Source organism: Daphnia carinata, chromosome 9, assembly GCF_022539665.2.
Source record: "Daphnia carinata strain CSIRO-1 chromosome 9, CSIRO_AGI_Dcar_HiC_V3, whole genome shotgun sequence".
Lineage (NCBI taxonomy): Eukaryota > Metazoa > Arthropoda > Branchiopoda > Diplostraca > Daphniidae > Daphnia > Daphnia carinata.
In genome coordinates this window covers 5,757,595-5,776,503 of record NC_081339.1, presented here as the reverse complement: position 1 = coordinate 5,776,503, position 18,909 = coordinate 5,757,595, and the positions used below count along the sequence as shown (strand labels likewise).

At 43.4% G+C, this 18,909-nt stretch overlaps 8 protein-coding genes and 1 long non-coding RNA gene across 13 annotated transcripts; 6 read left to right on the top strand and 3 right to left on the bottom strand.

The window, feature by feature from the left end:
• Window positions 1–270: 270 nt before the first annotated feature.
• On the bottom strand, window positions 271–3,483 carry LOC130689178 (lactosylceramide 4-alpha-galactosyltransferase-like). 5 transcript variants are annotated; one of them, XM_059496806.1, is made up of 7 exons: window positions 3,342–3,483; window positions 3,122–3,200; window positions 3,000–3,059; window positions 2,554–2,684; window positions 2,324–2,480; window positions 2,132–2,241; window positions 271–2,052 (listed from the first exon to the last, which is right to left on the bottom strand). In XM_059496806.1, the coding sequence occupies exon 7, from the start codon at window positions 1,859–1,861 to the stop codon at window positions 617–619; it is 1,245 nt and encodes a 414-aa protein (XP_059352789.1). In that variant the 5' UTR covers window positions 1,862–2,052; window positions 2,132–2,241; window positions 2,324–2,480; window positions 2,554–2,684; window positions 3,000–3,059; window positions 3,122–3,200; window positions 3,342–3,483; the 3' UTR covers window positions 271–616. The 5 variants fall into 5 exon arrangements, with proteins under 5 accessions (XP_059352789.1, XP_059352791.1, XP_059352790.1 ...); XM_059496808.1 differs by having other exon boundaries at window positions 2,554–2,610; XM_059496807.1 differs by lacking the exons at window positions 3,000–3,059; window positions 3,122–3,200; window positions 3,342–3,483 and having other exon boundaries at window positions 2,299–2,480; window positions 2,554–2,686.
• LOC130688422 (alpha-(1,3)-fucosyltransferase C-like) lies at window positions 2,250–3,800 on the top strand. Its single transcript, XM_057511403.2, has 2 exons — window positions 2,250–2,263; window positions 2,567–3,800. The coding sequence occupies exons 1-2, from the start codon at window positions 2,250–2,252 to the stop codon at window positions 3,765–3,767; spliced, it is 1,215 nt and encodes a 404-aa protein (XP_057367386.1). The 3' UTR covers window positions 3,768–3,800.
• A 1,388-nt stretch (window positions 3,801–5,188) lies between these two features.
• Window positions 5,189–6,022, top strand: LOC130688973 (plasminogen receptor (KT)-like). Its single transcript, XM_057511995.2, has 4 exons — window positions 5,189–5,372; window positions 5,465–5,508; window positions 5,587–5,783; window positions 5,843–6,022. The coding sequence occupies exons 1-4, from the start codon at window positions 5,292–5,294 to the stop codon at window positions 5,986–5,988; spliced, it is 468 nt and encodes a 155-aa protein (XP_057367978.1). The 5' UTR covers window positions 5,189–5,291; the 3' UTR covers window positions 5,989–6,022.
• A 32-nt stretch (window positions 6,023–6,054) lies between these two features.
• On the top strand, window positions 6,055–7,037 carry LOC130688972 (intraflagellar transport protein 20 homolog). Its single transcript, XM_057511994.1, has 3 exons — window positions 6,055–6,454; window positions 6,547–6,701; window positions 6,780–7,037. The coding sequence occupies exons 1-3, from the start codon at window positions 6,190–6,192 to the stop codon at window positions 6,894–6,896; spliced, it is 537 nt and encodes a 178-aa protein (XP_057367977.1). The 5' UTR covers window positions 6,055–6,189; the 3' UTR covers window positions 6,897–7,037.
• A 157-nt stretch (window positions 7,038–7,194) lies between these two features.
• On the top strand, window positions 7,195–8,969 carry LOC130689098 (calumenin-B-like). Its single transcript, XM_057512112.2, has 5 exons — window positions 7,195–7,409; window positions 7,473–7,600; window positions 7,669–7,984; window positions 8,055–8,294; window positions 8,359–8,969. Exons 1-5 carry the CDS (start codon window positions 7,320–7,322, stop codon window positions 8,545–8,547), a joined length of 963 nt encoding a protein of 320 aa, XP_057368095.1. The 5' UTR covers window positions 7,195–7,319; the 3' UTR covers window positions 8,548–8,969.
• Window positions 8,626–13,291, bottom strand: LOC130688423 (RNA-binding protein 26-like). The gene is made up of 9 exons (XM_057511404.2): window positions 13,013–13,291; window positions 12,577–12,651; window positions 11,448–12,511; window positions 11,100–11,380; window positions 10,408–11,040; window positions 9,833–10,335; window positions 9,641–9,755; window positions 9,312–9,575; window positions 8,626–9,240 (listed from the first exon to the last, which is right to left on the bottom strand). Exons 2-9 carry the CDS (start codon window positions 12,633–12,635, stop codon window positions 9,175–9,177), a joined length of 2,985 nt encoding a protein of 994 aa, XP_057367387.1. The 5' UTR covers window positions 12,636–12,651; window positions 13,013–13,291; the 3' UTR covers window positions 8,626–9,174.
• A 1,150-nt stretch (window positions 13,292–14,441) lies between these two features.
• On the top strand, window positions 14,442–15,481 carry LOC130689022 (uncharacterized). The gene has a single exon (XM_057512038.2). It carries the CDS (start codon window positions 14,480–14,482, stop codon window positions 15,455–15,457), a length of 978 nt encoding a protein of 325 aa, XP_057368021.2. The 5' UTR covers window positions 14,442–14,479; the 3' UTR covers window positions 15,458–15,481.
• Window positions 15,482–15,645: 164 nt separating this feature from the next.
• LOC130688424 (collagen alpha-1(I) chain-like) lies at window positions 15,646–18,123 on the bottom strand. The gene is made up of 8 exons (XM_057511405.2): window positions 18,027–18,123; window positions 17,802–17,921; window positions 17,590–17,715; window positions 17,103–17,501; window positions 16,840–16,989; window positions 16,317–16,703; window positions 16,097–16,249; window positions 15,646–16,028 (listed from the first exon to the last, which is right to left on the bottom strand). Exons 1-8 carry the CDS (start codon window positions 18,121–18,123, stop codon window positions 15,661–15,663), a joined length of 1,800 nt encoding a protein of 599 aa, XP_057367388.1. The 3' UTR covers window positions 15,646–15,660.
• Window positions 18,124–18,236: 113 nt separating this feature from the next.
• Window positions 18,237–18,783, top strand: LOC130688462 (uncharacterized). The gene is made up of 3 exons (XR_009000455.1): window positions 18,237–18,367; window positions 18,428–18,578; window positions 18,649–18,783. It is a non-coding gene; the product is annotated as an uncharacterized LOC130688462 (long non-coding RNA).
• The last annotated feature ends 126 nt before the right edge of the window (window positions 18,784–18,909 follow it).

Here is an 18,909-nt window from a genome sequence, read left to right as displayed (position 1 = left end):
ACGTGCACCATCATTGACATAATCTGCTCCCCATATTTTTAGAAACTCCAATTTCTGGATCTTAAGTTTATGATACACATCGTTCTTGGTGACTCCCATCCATTTCCATCTTTACTAAATAAGAACAGTCTTTGGTTACAACTAAGCCATTTTAAGTATTCAAACTATTTACCGTCTTTGATACAACTATTCAAACCGAATTGATTATAGTTGTATAAAATTTAATATTTCGTATTGCTTTATTCCTTCTTTTTTCTACAGCTGACTGCATAGCTTTTTAACCTTACATGACCATACAAGATACAACCAAATGATTAAATGAAATCAAATTACAATATTTGAACATGTAACGCGTTCCCATTCAAATTATCAAAACGCGTAATGAAGTATTCATTTACTTTAAAAATCTCTTGTTTCAGAAATACTGCCTGTTGCCAACTCACCACCTTGACCAGCACTGCTGGGCCAAACGCAAGTGTATTAATTGAAATGAAGTCTCAGGAATGCATTTTCTTACGCATAAACGTAAAAAAATAGACATTTTAGTCATATTATTTGAATAAACTCGTAAATGTATCCAGCAACAATTATAAACGGCATTAAACATTATGTAAACTTAAAGAGATTTGAAATCAGCTGCCCTACTGACAGTTAGTGGGCAGTGTCGACGGGCAAGTATGGCCACTATTTGATTCGGATTGTCCACGTTAATTGGTTCTCGTAAAGATATCGAGTTCCATAGGTGAAGACCAAAGCTGTCCTTAATTTGAAACAGCGCTTCAACATCACTAAGGTTGCCATTACTCTGAAACAGCATGTGGGAAAACATGGCCGGCACTGGATGAAAATGGCGATGAGACAAGAGACGGACGTTATTGCATTCGTTGGATTTCGGATTTCCAGCCACTAAATTGCAGACACGATTCATAATTTCAGCAATGGCATCCGGCCCGTGATAAACATAAGCTTCTGGGTCATATTCTTCTGAGAGCAATTGAATCAGTTCACTAGTGAGACTGTGCCCACGTTCCAAGTGCAGGACGCTGTTTCCGATCGTATCCATGGCATCATTTTCGTAGACTAAACAGTTCCGAAAGATGGCACCTTTGAAAGCTCTAAGGGTTAGAATATCCATGTCTAAATACATGCCACCTCCTTTGTACAGAGACACGATGCGGATGTAGTCGGACAAATGTCCCATCTGGAACCGGCTCGTACGCCACACTCCCTTCGAGTACCAGTCCTCCAACGGTGTTCCAGAAAAGTAACGCTCTTCGTTCAGCAAGACAACTGCCACGTTCGGATATCGAGACAGCACCTTTAGCCACGACGGAATGTCTAAAGAAGATGGACTATTGTCGGAATTGCAGGTTGCAGGCGATCGCATAAACAGCTGGATAGGCCGGTCAGGATTGTGTCTAGCTGCCGATTCGACTGCACAGCATTGCCTCAGACTCAGGTCACTGTGACCGCTCGTTTCATGGAAAAAGATGCGGTCATCGGTGTCGTTTCCTTGTCCACTGTCGTACGTTACCCATTGGCTCGGATGGACATCGTATTCCATGACAAGACCATCAGCTTCCGGTAAGTCTACAGCTAAATCGCTGTTGATGCACAGAACTTGATGCTCTTCTTCGTATTGCTGCAACGTATTGGGTTGGGGTAGTTGTTGGCTGAAATACACAAAAAGAAGTAGAGTTAATCCTGATTGGAAAAGTAGAAAAAGTTTTCTTCGCCTTTTAAACAAGACACGTTGATTTAGGCATCGATCCAAAACGAATTCCATGTAAAACTTTAATTTCCCTTCGTCTATTGTTAGCCGAAGATCCAAATCTTTTTGCCGTTCAGCTTCAAGTTGCATCCAAACACAAAGAACGACTGCCACAGTTCACAATCTCATCAGCAAAGGCGGGCCATTTCACGGGGCGTTTCGTGTGCCATTGGACATTGTCGTTATGGAAATTGTTAACCCATTGGCTAGTGAAACTTGCCTCGTTTTGTACTGGAGGACCAGTAGATTCTTCCCGTTTAACAGCTACGCATTCGTGTTAGCTTTTCGATTAGTGGAGACAATTCAGATTGCATTGTGATAAAACATTGTGTGGTCATGACAAAGAAAACGACAATTTACCTGTGCTCTCTGGGTTTATTTGCTTTCTCCGTTATGTGGATTAATTCTTCCAACATTAATGGCTACGAAGCTAACACACACACCCCGACTTCTTTGTCTTTTTTCAGCATCTGGGAAAATGTGTCACAAAAGGTTTTTTTTTATATTAGCACTTGTACACTTCATACCTTTCGTAAATTTTAAATTGCATACGTGGTATCGTCATTCACTAGACCACTAACAGCCACGTTTTGTATTCTCGTGCACTTCTGATCTCGGTGTAAAAACGTGGGTCTAGCTGTGGTAGAAATCCAAGTGGCCTCAGCGTTCCTATAGCAACGCCAAGTAGACAAGCCCATCCAGCAACTACCTAGATCAGAAGCAAACAAGAATACAAAGTAGACTCACACACAATGTACTTGTAAAACCAAAGCAAAACTCACCTATTCATTTCAGTTTAATCGTGATTTCATTCCAGCAACAACGGGCTATACCTTCCACTGAGAATAATTTAAGCAAGATCATATTTGGAAAATCTGTTAACTGGGATATTGGTCCGGTCTCAATAACGACACTAAACACAACCCAAGAGAAGCCCCTATTAAAAGTCATTCTAATGTGGAATGCGTGGACAAAACATATGGCAGACGAGCCATTAGTCAAGGGACAATGCCCAGTCAAATCTTGTCTCTTCACAACCGACATGTCTCTGCTTCAGGACAGTGACGTCATCGTCCTCCACTTCGATACCCTCGAAGATTACCCAGTGAACCGTCAACCCCATCAACGTTTTGTCTTTTATCATTTCGAGTCACCTGATAACACTGCCTCTGATTTGATGAACGATCCATATTTTCGTTACGATTATTTCAATTGGACAATGACTTACCGACGAGATTCAGATGTCTTCCTCCGTGATTATTACGGATCTCTAATTGCCAAGAATTCCCTAAAAAACAACACTCGTCAAGCTCGTTATAATTATAGAAACGTAACAAATAATGACCTTACCAACACCACTGGCTACGTCAACGTCATCGAAAATATTCCAGGATCAGAACTCGTGAAAAGTCAATCGGATTTGGCTGCCCTGATTCGAGGAAAAAACAAAATGGTGACTTGGTTTGTAGGTCATTGTACGACACCTGTTCGACGAGAAGAATACGTTCGCCAATTGAGCCAGCACGTGGCTGTCGACATCTTTGGCAATTGCACGAGAGATTGCCCTTACCACTGCGACGATATGTTGCGTGCGGAATACAAATTCTATTTGGCATTCGAGAATTCCTGGTGTCCAGACTACGTGACGGAAAAGTTCATTCGGCCTTTTGTTTACGACGCAGTTCCCATTTTCCTCGGCGGTGCAGATTACAGCCACTTTGCTCCACCACATTCTTACATCAATGCTCGAGATTTTGAATCCCCCAAAGCACTGGCTGATTATTTGATGCTACTGGATAAATCAGACAATCTTTATGCAAAATATCTTGATTGGAAAAAAGATTATTACGTTTCTGTTCCAGACTTTTATGGGTGGTGTGAGCTGTGTCGAATGGCGCACGATACCACACTGCCACGAAAAGTGTACCACGACATCAAACAGTGGTGGATGCAGGATGCTGGAAATTGCGAATCCGATTCAACCAAATACTTTTAAATTTATTTAAAATCGTTAGCAAGTTTTGTTGTCCCTGTTATAAGCATAATATCTCGTTTTTACAAATAAAAGAACTTGTGTTTACCATAAGTAGGCCAGTTTTCAGACAGTGTCGCTGAAATGCCCTCGGCTTAAGACGACGCAAAACATGGTGGCTTGACGTCTCTAAACGCAAACATTTTATCGATCAATATCTTAACCATCGAAAGACGGCCATTGGCTAAAAGTCATGTTTGTTTCCCTAAAAAAATAAACAGTGGGAATATAGAACATCCTAGACAACATCTTAAAAGTTTACTTTTCTTTCGGTTGTAATATTAGACGATCAAGGAAAAGACATCAAGGCCAACCATCTTTCATTGCGCAACCCTAAACTTATAATAAGACTTTAACCTTATGCTTTCCGTAGCTATTCTGACAGTAACTTTTTCAAAAACGTGAACTAGAAAGTGGGGGAGAAAAGAAAGTTTGAGCTTAACCCCCAAGCAAGCTGTAGGGCCCTGTCTGACATAAAAATGGAATACTTGGTCTGATTCTGACATGCCCTTCTCCACTATGTTTAAGGGTTTTTTACGTACAAAGAACAAGAAAAACATGTAGTGAAAAGATTGGCGTAAAACAAAAAAAAATACATCAACATTTTTAAAGGAAACTAAGTTTAAACAAACTACAGGTAAATATATAACAGTTGTTATGTAACTTTGAGTCTACAGAAAATAAATCAATGTTTAAGGTTGGTAAAGTTAGTCAAAATGTTTTCACCATATTTCTAGGAGCTATTAAAGTAAGTTCCAAGAATATTATACAGCACTGATCACACGGAACACCGTAGACTATACTGCGTTTAAGAACAGACGACCGCCACAAGGTTACTGCATGCACGTGGAAAGGTAAGGGTAAAGTACTACGGTACTGTCTCAGCGAAGCCTTGAACTGCTTCTAACAAATTGCTGTTACCTTTATAATAAGAAATTTTAAAAAATAACCCAAAGGAAAGGAAAATAATCTCCGCCCAGATGATGTGGAAAGGTTAAATGCGATGGAGGTTAATTGGGAAAATTTTCCACAACATGAAGTATAATCGATACCTTGATTGGTGGTTTGGCGCTTTTTTTTCCCATTTCGATAATTGCTGAACACTGTTGCAACCTTGCTTTCCGGAAAGCAAAGCAGGTAAAGCGGTAAACAGCTGCTCAAGAGTTCAAGGAACGATGGGTTGGGAACGAGCCCGTACGATTGTTATTTAACTTGCTTATTCTCTTACTTTAAGGCAATAGCACATTAAACCATCATTATACAAAATGCACGCGTTCAAATGAACCAGAAAGGGACATGCAATGGATATTCAGTTGTAATGCACTAGGGGTCTCTACCTGTCTGAAAACTTTACGATAGTTTCGCGGCCTTTATTCAAAAGACTCGCTTTACTGTGATGTGAAAAGTAAACAAGTTGCGCAACAACAAAGCTAATTTATCGCCTGTGGTATGATTTTGTTTCAATACTAACTCAACAAAGTTTTCGAGATGGGGGGTTTCGTTTCTAAAGCTGTGAATGAAAACATGAAAAATAACCAGGAGTTCATGGTAGAAATGAACCGGATAACGGTAAGCTGCGTTTGATTTCTTTGTTGTAAACCGCTTCCTGTTCCTATAACTTTATACACATTTAATAAAATAATATTTTCTTCCTTGTCAAGCTTGAGAGACAGATTCAGATGCAGAATCAAATGAGGGAAAGAATGTAAGTTGCTGTAGAAGCATTGGCCATAATTGTTAGCCATATATATGTTTCATGTAATAATTGTGTTGAATTATGCAGGGTGGCTTTACAGATTGCCCGAGCTAGAGAAATGTTGAATTGGTTTGGCACATTTTATGCAATTGCTGGTGTAGGCATGCTGACAGGGTTCCGTCACACTCGAAAACCTGGTGTGCTTGTGCCACTTCTACCTCTTACTTTCATCTTTGGTTATCAAGTAGATATGGCTTATGGAAACAAACTTCTAAGAATTAAACGTAAGCAATATTCTAATGTTCACAGGACCTGTTATATTAAACCATTTTTAAATTTACAGATGAAGCAGAAAATATAATCAAATTTGAAAGTGAACTACTGGATTTGCCCATGAACCTACCAACACTTTCCACAATAGACATGGCGAGACAGGTCCAACACGATAAGCTGCTAATGCATTCAGCTGAGCCCCCTTTATATTATTAAACTGTGATTGTGAAACCTAGTCAGTTTACGTAAACCCAGTTGCTAGTATTTTGATGTATGTGTAGCCAGGCTTTCTATATTTACATGCTGTGAAGCTACTGTTCATTCAACTTAGAATTATAAATGTGATTCAGTAATGCAAAATATCATGAGACATATTTAGTCAAGCAATATTTTGTATAGGGATGATGACCATGTTGTATGTTATGTAATGTGTTTTTGAAAATACCTCTTGAAGTGATGCCACATTCAGTTGCCATAGCAACTGTTTGTTTAAAACAAACAAGGTTTAATCATTGTCAGTGCAACAAATCTTCAGTTATGGATGGAAATAGTGGTTCTGCAGAAGACGAACTAGCTCGCCAAGGACTGTTCATCGATGATATTCACAGGCTTCGTATCCTCGATCCTTCTGTCGCCGATCAAACGCAAAAACTGAAGAGGGAGTGCGATCATTTCCTCGAAAGTACGAGAAAACTTTACTTAGAAACACCTACTATTGCATTTATTTCTAATTTCGGAAAATATACATAATTATATAACGTTTTTCTTTTATAGCAACAAGAAATTTTGAGAAAACGGTTGATGCTTTCAAAAAAGAAGCCAGAAGAACGGCGGCAGCTGTAGAAATCGAGAAAAAACGAGCTATTGGTTACCGGCTGTTGCTCGATGCGTTACGAAAAAAAAAGGAACAGGATCAGCGTCAATTAATGGTACGTCTTAAAGTCCTACAAAGCATACAAACTGCAATCAGGCATTGCTTATGTTAAAATGATATTCACATAAAATAGGTGGAGGTTGACCGTAGACGCCTAAAGCTAGAGCAACTTCGCGTTGAAACAGACATGCTGCAAAAAGCAGATCACTTTCACCAGGAAATCATTGATCAGTTTCAAATGCTTCATTAACGAATGTTCCTTTACAGTACTGCTAAATTTTCTCTATCTAGTTTAAGTTTATTCCATGGATGGTGCCTTCCCACCGCATGTTTCTACGCACCTTGCATTTAACTCTGATTCTATATTAACTGTGAGTTCGGCCAAAATACACGCCGTTTGTCGATGTTACACAAACTCTTGATGATGCAAAACATTTGGTCCTATCGCACGATTAAGTGTAGGAAACAACGTGTCGGCACGAACACAGTTAGGTTGCCGAAACCTATTGGTGACGTTTAACATTTGACGTTGGAAACGGTCGTCTGCTCAGTACTGTAATATAAGAAGGCTGGGGGTTGTTCCAAACGCCGTCGAGTTAGTTCAGTGATAGATTCCGTCTTTTCTGGATTGTTCCAGACACGACATTGTTTGGCAAAACAAAATACCCACAAAATGCGGCAGACTTTACTGCTCGTGGGCCTAACGGTCAGTCTTGTTGCAGCTATTCCGAAACCAAACAAGACTTCAAGAGTTAAAGATGAGGTATTTAAAAATCAATAAATTTTTATTTTCCAAGTATTGTTGGACTAACTGATAAATTTGTAGCCCTTAAGCAGCCATAAACATTTTGAAAATGAGGAACACAATGCTGACTATGATCATGAAGCTTTTTTGGGTGACGAAGCTAAAGCATTTGACCAACTATCTCCAGAAGAAAGCAAAGAGCGTTTAGGGTATACATTCATAGTCTTTTCTTGCAACTAGACTTTTTTTTTCACAAAGTTATTTCTTAATTCATCAGGAAAATTGTGGACAAAATTGACCGTGATGTTGATGGTAAAATTTCCAAGGAAGAACTGAAATCATGGATTCAGTACACCCAAAGAAGATACATTATGGAAGATGTTGACCGCCAATGGAAAGCTCACAATCCTGAAAACAAAGGGTCCATTACATGGGAAGAGTACAAGAAAATGGTCTATGGTTTCATGGATGACATGGAGCCCTCTGAGTTGGAGAATAATGCTGATGAAGGATTCTCATACAAGGACATGATTCGACGAGACCAGCGTCGATGGGGTATTGCCGATACTAATGGCGATCATGCCCTTGACAAGGTACAATCTCTCATGGCAAACATTACGTGAAAATAGATAAACAATTTATTTCGGTACTGGATTTACGCAGGAGGAATTCACCAACTTTTTACACCCCGAAGATGCTCCGCATATGAAGGAGATAGTCGTCGTGGAAACAATGGAAGATATTGACAAAGACAAGAACGGCTTCATCTCATTAGAAGAGTACATTGGTGACATGTATCGAGGAGTCGGACATGAAGACGAGCCGGATTGGGTTAGGAACGAACGAGAGCAATTTCAAAATTATCGTGACAAAAATAAAGACGGTCACCTAGACCCAGATGAGGTAAGATTTCGTTGACGTCAATCAGTCCTGAACCGCGTTTAAATGTCTATCGTTATTTAATCAGGTTAAACAGTGGATAATCCCCCCTGATTTCGATCATTCTGAAGCCGAAGCGAAGCATCTGATTCAAGAATCAGACTCTGACGCTGACGGTCAGCTGACAAAAGAAGAAATCATTAACAAATACGATGTATTTGTCGGGTCTCAGGCTACTGATTTCGGCGAGGCGCTCAATCGACACGACGAATTTTAAAAATAATCATAAGATTCCTCATTTGTGTGACTAAGAGCAGCATTTTCGCTGGTTTGATCCACTGCCATTATTCACTAAGTGTCCTCTATTGAGCTTTGCCTTCAGTGCTTATTCTTTGTTTAGTTTTAGATTGACGCTAATCAATGTCAACGTGTGCCATAATTCTTCGCGCACCAAATTACAGTGCCTCCTTTTATTTCATGTCGATTGTAAAACCCGCATAATTTCTTCCCTACTTAAAAATATTTCGTGTGCATGTTCTTTTTTTTTTCCATACCGATATTTTGATTTGGGTACTAGGCATCTAAACTTTCGATTCAGAATGTGACTTGAAGCAAAATGATGAGAAAGTGGCCATGTTATCTGCAATGTTATGTCATCGGTAGTCAATAAAAAAAAAGAATATTTTCTAAAACAGAAAATTGAATAGTCCATAGAAATTAGGGTGAGAAAAATCCATAAGATTTTTTTATTCAGCTTTATCAATGATCACGACTCGAAAAGGTTCGTGAATATTGTTTGAACTTTTAAGTTTGCGGTGAAGTTTTTTTTTCTTTTCTTTTGTACCGTAACTCGACATCAACTCGTACATTTAGCATGTGTAAAACAAAGTAAATTCCAACTTTTCTACCGCCTCCAGGAGCGTTCTTCGTCTTCGTCGTCTTCCTCGTAGTTTAACAAATCATCCAGACCCTGTCGATGAAACGAACAATTATTAGTTTCAAATCGGCATGAATGAAATTCGTTAGTCTACAATCACGAACCTCGTTCTCCTCTTCGTCGTCCTCTTCAGCACTAGCAGATCCCTCATTCCTAGTGGCGTTCGGGTCGTCTTCTTCCTCGGCAGCGACGTGATCCTTGACTTTGGGGACGGAACCGGGTGGCATGTGCCAACTGACTGTCAGGCTGGCGCCAGTGAAGTTGCGCCCTTGGGCCAACGCCATTTCGGCGTCCTTCCGAGACTTGTAACGGATTGTCAATGCCGGGAAATCTTCATCCACGTGGTAGTCGACCACTTCACCAAAATTCTAAATAAACAAAACACAATTTTAACCTAATTCAGGAAAATGATAACAAAAAATGGTGATATTACAGCAAAATGGGCAAGTATATCTCCTTGTTGATGAAGTTCGAAGCCAGTGACTTTGAGCTGGGTAGGTCTGCGATCCACCGACACGTGAGGACCAACATAGTAACCACCTCGACCCCTGCAACAACAAGGCGATTTAATTGCATTAGCTAAAAAGGAAAAAGGAGCCATAAATAATCAGCAGGTAAAACTAACCTCCCACGAGCTGATAATCTCGCAGCCAATCCACGGCCTCTTCCTCGAATGGTGCCTCTGGAGCTGATTCTGGCTCCACGTCGAATACTCGGATGGCCTCGATGCGATTGGGTAATAATCGAGTTCAGTTCTTGAACTCGACGTTGTAGCTCGGTCGTGTCCGATCCTTCCATCTGCTTCTGGTAAAGCTCAATCTCCACATCGAGTATCTCTTTCTTGGCCTCTTCGGGAGTTTTGGCTAGGTGAGCAGGGGCTCCAACGGCAGGAGCGTTGGCATTGACGGCATGGCCCTGATTCGGATTGGTCGTCTGAAGATCTTTTTTCAGCTTTTCGATCGTCTCCTGAAGATTTCGGACTGTTTGCATCACAGCGGCTCGTTCGTCCGTCTTGATCGTGCTCTTGTTCTTTTCCAATCGTTCAATCAACACTCTTTGTTGTTGCAGCTGTTTGTCTAGTAGCTCTTGCTTGCGCCGTTGCAGATCCACCTGCAATTTAGTAGCCTCCTATACAATTGCAAAGAATATCACATTAGACCTAGTACGTAAAACAGCAACACAAGTTTAACATCGACGTACCCTCTTTTGCTCTTCTTGCTTCTTTTTCAGCGCTTCTTTGGCTGCCAATATCTCCTGACTCCTTTTGATGGCCGCAACGGCCTTCTCTCTTTCCTTCTCCTTGGCTTCCGAAGCTTCTTTCATGGCCACTTCATCGACGATTGCAGTTTGCGACTGGGCTAGCACTCGTTGAGGATGTGCTCCTCCTAACCGCTCCCTAATGGGGACCTTCGAGGTTGGGGGAACGTTCTCCTGCTTGCCTTTCATCTCCGGCGAAGTCATTTCTTTGTTGTGCCAAAACACTTTGATGAAGCGATTATTCAGGACGGCCTCGGTACTCCGGTAGGCCGCTTGGGCCTCGGCGTGAGAAGAGAAGGTCACTAGAGCACCTTCCGAATCTCCGTTGTACGACACCTGCAGGTTGACTATCTTGCCGAACTTGCTAAAGTGGTTGTTGAGGACTGAAATGTTGTTCAGTCCTCGAGGAATCTTTTTCACTTCCAGGCAGCAATTCGTTGGATCAAAGCGTCGCTGAGGTGGTTGTCCATGATTGGCCTGTCCAGTCGATTGCTGCTGTTGTTGTTGCTGCTGCTGAACTGGGGGATTACCCAAACGATTGTAATCAAAGTGACCCTTCTTGACGAGATGTCCATCCTGAATCATTTAAATTTTGGTTAAAACTGAAGATTTATAAAATATGATTTGCTGTTTACGGAATCAAGCCCAGCTTCTCTAACGGTCCTCTTTACACCGGCATCGATGCCATCCTCGGCAGTAGGCACATTGATTAGTTCTCTAGGAGGAGGGGCAGAACCTAGGAGGCCCATCGGTGGTGGACCACGTGGTGGCAATGGCCCTCGCATTCTCATGTGTGGTGGCGGGAGGCGATGTGAAGGTGGGTGGCAAAACGGCGGTGGTGGACCCAACGGACGCAGGCCAACCAAGGGCGGCGGAGGCCAGCTAATGCCAGGAGCATCAGGATTGTAAGGTTCTCCTAAAATAAAATAACAATCAATAAAAATGGCTCCTTTGTTTTCTCAAAAGATAAATTTAACTGTTACCAGATGGGGGCAGACTAGGAGGTGGTCCGCGAAGATGAGGTGGCGGACCCACGGGTAGCGGCCCAGGGGGAGCAGCACTAGTTCCTGTGGCCCCCACTGGTGGTGGAGGTCGATTATAGTTCAACACGGACGACAGCTCGACATCTTCCAGGACGACCGGATCCGTGCCATGATCGTACGGGCAGAGATCACCACGCATGCAGTAACCTTTTTCGTCGTAATCACGGCATCGGAATTTGGGCCCCCGTTCCAGCTGTGGCTGCGGAACAGCCGCCGGAGGGGCCACGACGACGCTTTGAATGGCTGCAGGAGGAACAGGCAATCCCACTACAATAGTTGGATCGGTTCCAGCAACTCCAGTGGGCACCAGACCGAGAGCGGGAGCAACAGCCACGGTTTCTAATGCAGCAACGATGGGGGGTGGTGGGATCGGAGAACGTTGACGACGTGAGCTGCGTGGGCTACGAGACGAACGCCGAGGTGGCAAAGGGGAACGGGAGCGTCTCCGGTCCGATCGTCTGCTGTTGACGGGACTCCGTCGGCTCGTTCGACGATCATCCCACGTACTGCGACCACCTCTATGATCGCGAGTTGATCGATCACGTGATCTAGAACGTCGAACTGGCCGGTCCCGGTCACGATCCCGACTGCGGGACCGTGACCGTGACCTGGGACTCCAGGATCTCCTCTTGGTACGATCTGACGATGATTTTTTGGTCCTCGAATCGGCTGACGTAGCCGAAAGGACGGGAACAGGAGGTGGCACTACCGGGACCGAGACTGGTGGAATGACTAAATTTTGGCCGTTAGTAGTAACGCCTGTATTGGCCTGTTCGGTGGTGCACGAGGCAGATTCTGGTTGTGTCGACGGGGGTTCAGGGTTTGACTGCAGGTACGATTTGGTCTCCAAAGTGATGAATAGTTTGTCAACAAACCCTTTTGTCTCCTGCTGCAAAAATACATCCAGTTGATCACACATGGCTCCACGCAATTCAGATTCTGGCTTCTCTTTTTTCGCCAAAGCAAGGACATATTTGGCGAGGGCTGCAGGGTCTGCATCACACCTGAAAGAATCATGCTACTGAAATCGGTGTTCATACCACGACAAAATTTAACACATTATACTTACAAGGGAGCCAGAACAGCTGTGAGCCACGATTTCAGAGCTTCAGGGTTCTCAATGATCATTTCCAATGATTTGGCACTGTAAATGGTTAACAAATGAAATTAATAAAGACAAATACAGAAACATCTGCTTATATTGCTTGACGTTTCCATCACTACCAAAATAAAGAATTGAAAAAGTTCAGTTTAATGATAAACAAATGAACCGGTACAGGGGAATGCTATGTCCAACAATCACAAAAAGGAGAATAACTATGTAGACGTAAATATCCAAAAGCGAAACATGCTGGATGGTTCTTAAAACTCGAAAGATCTACAAGATTTCCCAAGGAATCCTTTTAAACAGAGTTAAAGATAAATGCAGAACTTTAGATAAAAATAAACTGAATTTTTCAAAATAAAAAAGGAATTTTGTTACTGGGAGATTAAAAGTTACCCACCTGTATAGTAGGGAAGAGAAGGAGTTGAAACAGGGTTCACTTTAACAGGGTGGTCGAAAATCGGAGGCACTCGGCTTTTTTTTTGTCCAACAAAATTTGTCACTCAATGTCAATAACAAGTTCAATTGGAAAGTGAATATTCTTCCACCATGTAGATAAGATGAAAATTAACGGTTGTAACAGAGTAGGAGGTCCATGAATGAGGTCAGATTAGGGCAAAAAATCAGCAGCAACCATTGGAACTCTCTCTCATCACCAACAGCTAAAAAAGTCAAGCAAAAAAAAGACATAGCTCCTAAATAATCGTATCGTTAGTGGAATTCGATCAATAGTTAATGCGATAAAATTGATAAATGGCCGTAATTATGTAATTTGATTGTGGCTACAAGTAAGTGTTTTATTCAAATTGATAATTTATTTAGACTACGAAGATTTTCCATAAAATTGGTAAATAGAATTAAACATGCTGAGCTAGAAATGGTATTTGGAAGCGTCCAGAATTCTTTCGGCAATGGCGCTGCACACTATACCGCAAAGCAGACGAATTTTTGACATTAACGTGGTGGGAAGGGCGGGATCTCAGGCCATTTAGTTGCACGTTTTCGAAGAACCGATCCGATAAATCAGGATAATATTTCAGGTATTCTAAATAGTTTTATTGAAAATCTATTATTTTAAATCTTTTTTTGTGGTTTACCCTGTACAAGTCAATTAGAATTCATGCTTTGAATTGGTTGCTCCCACCAATTAACCTAAAATATATTTATTCAAAGGTTTGAAATTCTGAGGAATTGGCTATCGAATGGGCATTACAAAATGGCTACCGCTAGAACAGTGCCGTTCTCTTAAGGCAAACTCTAAGTAATGAAATATTAACAATTAAAAGCCAGCTTTTCGTGTCAGGTAAATTCTAATTATTCAATGACTATTGGTATAGTAAAACTGTAAAAAGTGGGGAATCAGACACTTGTCTATTCGAGTAAGGAATTGAAAGGAGCAAATTGCCACCTGCTTCTTAGGTTAATGTTGCATAATAGTTTGATTACATATATTTTAGATGAAGTCAATAAAATGTAATAGCATTATTGGTAACCTGTGTTCTACAATTTACCTGTCTCTTAAGGTAACTTTTCTTTTTCTTTTCAAATTTAGTTTTTCTCTCATGATTTTGAATCCTGGTCTGACGAGTGGCAGCTGAAATAAGGAGCTGGTTGGAGATGTCCATCAACAATGACAGGGTAATCAACTTTTCTTTAACGTCCATTTAGCCGTAAGGGAACTATGAATGGGCGTAATCTATCACGTCAGCAACGCAAAGAGGGCGGCCAAACAAAATGAAAGCATAGTCGTAACTAGGTAGGGTGAAGAATCCCTTCATTTAACCATCTTATCCCAAACTCGTTGCGGCCTCTTGCGAGAAAGCGGAACTTTCTCTAAAAACAACAAAAAAACAATACCCAAGCATAAATGGGTCCTAATGTGAAAAAATGGCTACTAGCTCAATCACTCGCCATAGCAGTTGTGTTCGTAACAGGGCTGATTGTTCTTTCCTTCCAAGACGAGCATTTCAACGCCAAAAACTGTTTTCAACGAGTGGTCAGAAGTTTATCAACAAATTGGTTCGGTCAAAACTGTGGCGGTGGCATCGACTGGAGGTTCCATCGAGTAGAAGAACTGACTATGGAACAAATCATCGCCTATGTGGAATGGTCCAATAGCTCGTCGTGTCGTCTATCGCACGATTTCGGCGGCAACGTCATTTTCACGGCCGGTGTGGACGGCCAAAAAGCCGTTTGCTTAGATCCGGCCGTCAGACCTGAAAGAGCAAGTGGAGCTTGGCCTCCAGTGACGAAGAAGGAGTTCAGCGAATGTCTAGTCTATTCATTTGGCATCAAAAACGAGTGGTCGTTTGACGAAGCGATGGAAGCATTGGGATGTCGCGTTTACGCCTTTGATCCTTCCATGAATCGCAGCAGACACGACCACACCTCGAAAATTCATTTCTACGATCTGGGATTAAGCGATCGCGACGAGCAGAGATTGGATTCGAAAACAAACTGGACGATGAAATCACTGGACTCCATTTACCACAATTTACTTGGACACGGAGGTCAAATCATTGATTACTTAAAGATCGACATTGAAGGAGACGAGTGGATCGTCTTGCCACAAATTCTCTCTTCTGGCATGATGGATCACGTCAGGCAAATGGGCGTCGAAATACATTTGCTTCCGCCAACTGGAAGCCACACGCTGGACGAAGTTCAAGGGAACATCAAGACGCTCAAATCGTTGGAAGATTACGGACTGGTCCGTTTCGATTCGAAATTCAATCCCTGGTCCAATGATTTGAAAATGATTGACGACGCTGAATGGTGGGGCTACGACGCCTACGAACTCGTCTGGTACAATTCCAAACTGGCCCGTACAGGTCGCGAAATGTAACGGCTGTATATAGCAAGACAACAATGTGCAATTTTTACAGGTTGTTATCTATTTGAAGAGAGACACGCAATTATCGAAAAAAAAAAAATACAATGATTACGACGATGATGCAGAAGATTTCCAATCCACCACCTTCTGAGCAAAAACCCCAACTCAATTTTTTTTCATAGTTTGAAAAATGCCATTAAACATTGACGGACATTTCAGGATATGGGACGATTTTTCAGATAATTGGGCGAAGGAATTAAATCGAAGGCTCGGCCACCACCACCACCTCCGCCGCCGCCTCCTCCTGCCGCAGATGAAGACGAAGATCCTCCACCTGCGCCAGGTGCGCCGGACGCGCCTGGTACCCCCGGTACGCCAGGAACACCGTCCGCTCCGGGTGGTCCAGCAGCTCCAGGAGTGCCTGCAGCGCCATTGACGCCAGGAACGCCGGGTATGCCGTCATTGCCTGGTGGTCCTGGTGGACCCGCAGGACCGTCTGGTCCAGTCGGTCCTATTGCCCCCGTAGGTCCCGTCGGTCCTGGAGGTCCTGTTGGACCTGGAGAGCCAGGCGGCCCTGTAGGCCCTGCATTCAAGAAAAGATTCATCAAAGATATGCCATGAAAGATAAACGAAGCGAAATGGCCATTTTACCTGTGGGTCCCGTTAACGGGAAATACGTTTGGAAGAACCTGAGTTTATTGACGACGTATCTGCCCGCCTTGTACCACGGCTGCCATGCGGCATTGTGGTCAAGTAAGCTAACTAGCGCCCTCTCTCCGCGTTCAAGCAATCTGTCAACGGGACCTAGGTAGTAAATGATGCTTAAGTACGGACGTCGTATCAAGAAGAAAGGCGCGAGTTCGAAACGTACCGTAAGGATCGTCTTCATAGGGCGATGGTGGTCCAATGGGGCCTTCCGATACAAAGCGGTAGGCATCGAACGAGCGACGACCTCCTCCACCACCACCTCCGCCACCTCCTCCGGCAGCGGACGAAGAGGAAGATCCACCTCCACCAGCTGCACCGGCGGCGCCGTCTGCCCCGTCTGCCCCGTTGGCACCGTCAGAACCGGGGGCGCCCACCACACCGTCAACACCCGCAGCGCCATCTACACCAGCCTGTCCATCTTGACCAGCAGCTCCATTCGGACCAGCCGGCCCAGCCGCCCCTATGGCCCCAGCAGCGCCGGTAGGTCCTGTCGGCCCAGTAGGACCCGTCGGGCCTGTAGGGCCAGTAGGTCCCGTGGGACCAGGTGGTCCTGTCAACGACAAACAAAAACGTGAACTTGTCGTTGCGTTGCAAAAGGGGAAACTTGTTATCGTTTTTCGGGCCTTCTTTTTTATTTTTAATTATTATTATTATTATTAGGCAGAGATGAATCAAAATGCAATTACCTGTTGGTCCAGGTGTTATTGAAATGTATTTGGTGAAAATTCGCAATTTCTCGCTGACATATCTGGATGCTTTATACCAAGGCTCTAACTGAGATTTCTTACGAAATGCAGGTGATGCGTCATGGCGTACAGAACGACGCTGCCTATCTGCTTTGATGTCAAACGTGGCAAAATGTAAGTTGAAAAACAGAAAAAAAAAGAAGTGAATTTGTTACGTCAAAGAACAAAGATGTTAATGATGATTGGCTTACCATCAGTGACGCCCTCGGGTGTTGGTGGACCCACTGGCAGGTTGAATGCGCGCAAAGAACGAGCACCGCCCGCGCCGCCGGCACCACCTGCTGTAGTGCCATCAGCAGCGCCACCACCTCCTCCGCCTCCTCCTCCTCCAGCTGTTGCGCTAGAGGTAGCCGGTGTTCCATCCGCTCCAGCGGCACCTGGAGTGCCACCTGTACCGTCCGTGCCAGGAGTGCCGTCTGGTCCAGCTCCCCCAGGTGCGCCATTAGCGCCAGGTGCTCCGTTCGCACCGTTTACCCCGTTCGCCCCATCAGCTCCGGCTGCACCAGGAGGCCCCGTTGGCCCTGTAGGGCCTGTGGGGCCGTCTGGCCCAGTCGGCCCTGTTGCTCCTGTTGGTCCCGTAGGTCCTGGCGGTCCAGGGGGACCTAAAACAATCCGAATTCGATTCTAACGTTGCACTCACTTCAGTGTCAGTTGGAAGGAATGGAACAAAGTGTCGGAAGATGGCGTTACCGGTTGGACCTGGCGTCAGAGGAATGTACTTGGTGATGAATCTCAGTTTCTCGTTCATGTACCTCGAAGCTTTGCTCCAAGGTTCATACAGCGAATGTTTGCGAAATGCTTCCACATCAAATGTACCTACGCAAGGTAAAATTCAATTGAAAATGAATTCACTGTTAGTTTTGGAATGAACTATGATTTTCATTTTTTCAGATATGAGGTACCAAGTGGTTCATCCATTTCTTCGTCGTCTAGTGTCGGATAAGGCACTGGCGGGCCGGTTGGACCGCCACCGAACGTTGTATCCCCTTCGATTGAATCGCTTTCGTCGTACGGATCCAGTTCTGTTTGGGTTTCCAACAAAACAACGTCAACATTCGGAGGTACCATCATCAAACACTTGCACTTTAACCCCCGAAAGAAAAAAACAAAAAGAAAGTCAAACATACCTGGATGTAGATGCCTGGACGAAGTGTGAAACGTTTGCGTGTGGGCGGACAAAATGGCGATGAAACAAACGGAAGAAAACAAGAAAGGCGACAACATTTTGCCGAAGACGATCTGGAACTGCTGCGGACCGTCGGTGGAGATGGCCTGCCTTTTTATCTACTTTTCCAAGTGTCCGCCATCTCCCAGCGATGTACTGTTAAGAACAAGAACGACCACTCTTTCTTTGCTTAATTAATTCCCCTGTTTTCTATAACGGTATCGATGTGATACGGTTTACCTTTAAGGTTAGGCTACCAGCCTTTGATTTTGTTCGTTTTCGGCTGCAAACATCTTGCAAACGGTATCACACTCGATATTTACAGACGTTCAAAATTCTTATGTTTTTTTGCTGCTTCGTTAGGTATTATCGTGGCTGTGGGTACCAAGTAGATTCCCGAGCAGCCAATCGATGTGCCATCGTTTACACGGCCGAACAATTCGCCGTAAACAATTGGACTGAACCGTACACTGCCGATCGTTTTACGAATGATGTTTCATCACGAAATGATATAGTTAGACATCATTTTATAAGCCAACTTTAAACATCTAATCATTTTGATTCCTCCTTCGCTTTCACTACAGATCAGCCAACATAAAGAAGAACATGAGACATTCCTCTTACACAATTACCGACCGTGACGGCGCACAACGCCATCAGATATTTTCCTCAATGTTTATAGAGTTGTTCACAAGGCCAATTGGTTAGCGATCGCCAGCACGCCCAACACCTGCACACCACTAGGTAACGTTCTTTCGCTTTAGCATAATAATCATCATTTTCCCGTAAGTAAAGCATCTTCTGCCTCGCTCGAACGCGTTACCAAAAAAAAACTGGCACACATT

Coding starts and splice junctions, on each gene's coding strand:
- LOC130689178 (XM_059496806.1), bottom strand. CDS start 1,861: ATGCAACTTGAAGCTGAACGGCAAAAAGATTTGGATCTTCGGCTAACA.
- LOC130688973 (XM_057511995.2), top strand. CDS start 5,292: ATGGGGGGTTTCGTTTCTAAAGCTGTGAATGAAAACATGAAAAATAAC. Junction 5,509..5,586: donor AATCAAATGAGGGAAAGAAT/GTAAGTTGCTGT, acceptor TGAATTATGCAG/GGTGGCTTTACAGATTGCCC. Junction 5,784..5,842: donor CAAACTTCTAAGAATTAAAC/GTAAGCAATATT, acceptor TTAAATTTACAG/ATGAAGCAGAAAATATAATC.
- LOC130688972 (XM_057511994.1), top strand. CDS start 6,190: ATGTTATGTAATGTGTTTTTGAAAATACCTCTTGAAGTGATGCCACAT. Junction 6,455..6,546: donor GTGCGATCATTTCCTCGAAA/GTACGAGAAAAC, acceptor TTTCTTTTATAG/CAACAAGAAATTTTGAGAAA. Junction 6,702..6,779: donor AGGATCAGCGTCAATTAATG/GTACGTCTTAAA, acceptor CACATAAAATAG/GTGGAGGTTGACCGTAGACG.
- LOC130689098 (XM_057512112.2), top strand. CDS start 7,320: ATGCGGCAGACTTTACTGCTCGTGGGCCTAACGGTCAGTCTTGTTGCA. Junction 7,410..7,472: donor CTTCAAGAGTTAAAGATGAG/GTATTTAAAAAT, acceptor ATAAATTTGTAG/CCCTTAAGCAGCCATAAACA. Junction 8,295..8,358: donor GTCACCTAGACCCAGATGAG/GTAAGATTTCGT, acceptor TTATTTAATCAG/GTTAAACAGTGGATAATCCC.
- LOC130688423 (XM_057511404.2), bottom strand. CDS start 12,635: ATGATCATTGAGAACCCTGAAGCTCTGAAATCGTGGCTCACAGCTGTT. Junction 12,512..12,576: donor ACAGCTGTTCTGGCTCCCTT/GTAAGTATAATG, acceptor TGATTCTTTCAG/GTGTGATGCAGACCCTGCAG. Junction 10,336..10,407: donor AGCAAGAAGAGCAAAAGAGG/GTACGTCGATGT, acceptor GCAATTGTATAG/GAGGCTACTAAATTGCAGGT.
- LOC130689022 (XM_057512038.2), top strand. CDS start 14,480: ATGGGTCCTAATGTGAAAAAATGGCTACTAGCTCAATCACTCGCCATA.
- LOC130688424 (XM_057511405.2), bottom strand. CDS start 18,123: ATGTTGTCGCCTTTCTTGTTTTCTTCCGTTTGTTTCATCGCCATTTTG. Junction 17,922..18,026: donor GTCCAGGCATCTACATCCAG/GTATGTTTGACT, acceptor AAACCCAAACAG/AACTGGATCCGTACGACGAA. Junction 16,990..17,102: donor GGGTCCACCAACACCCGAGG/GCGTCACTGATG, acceptor TTGACATCAAAG/CAGATAGGCAGCGTCGTTCT.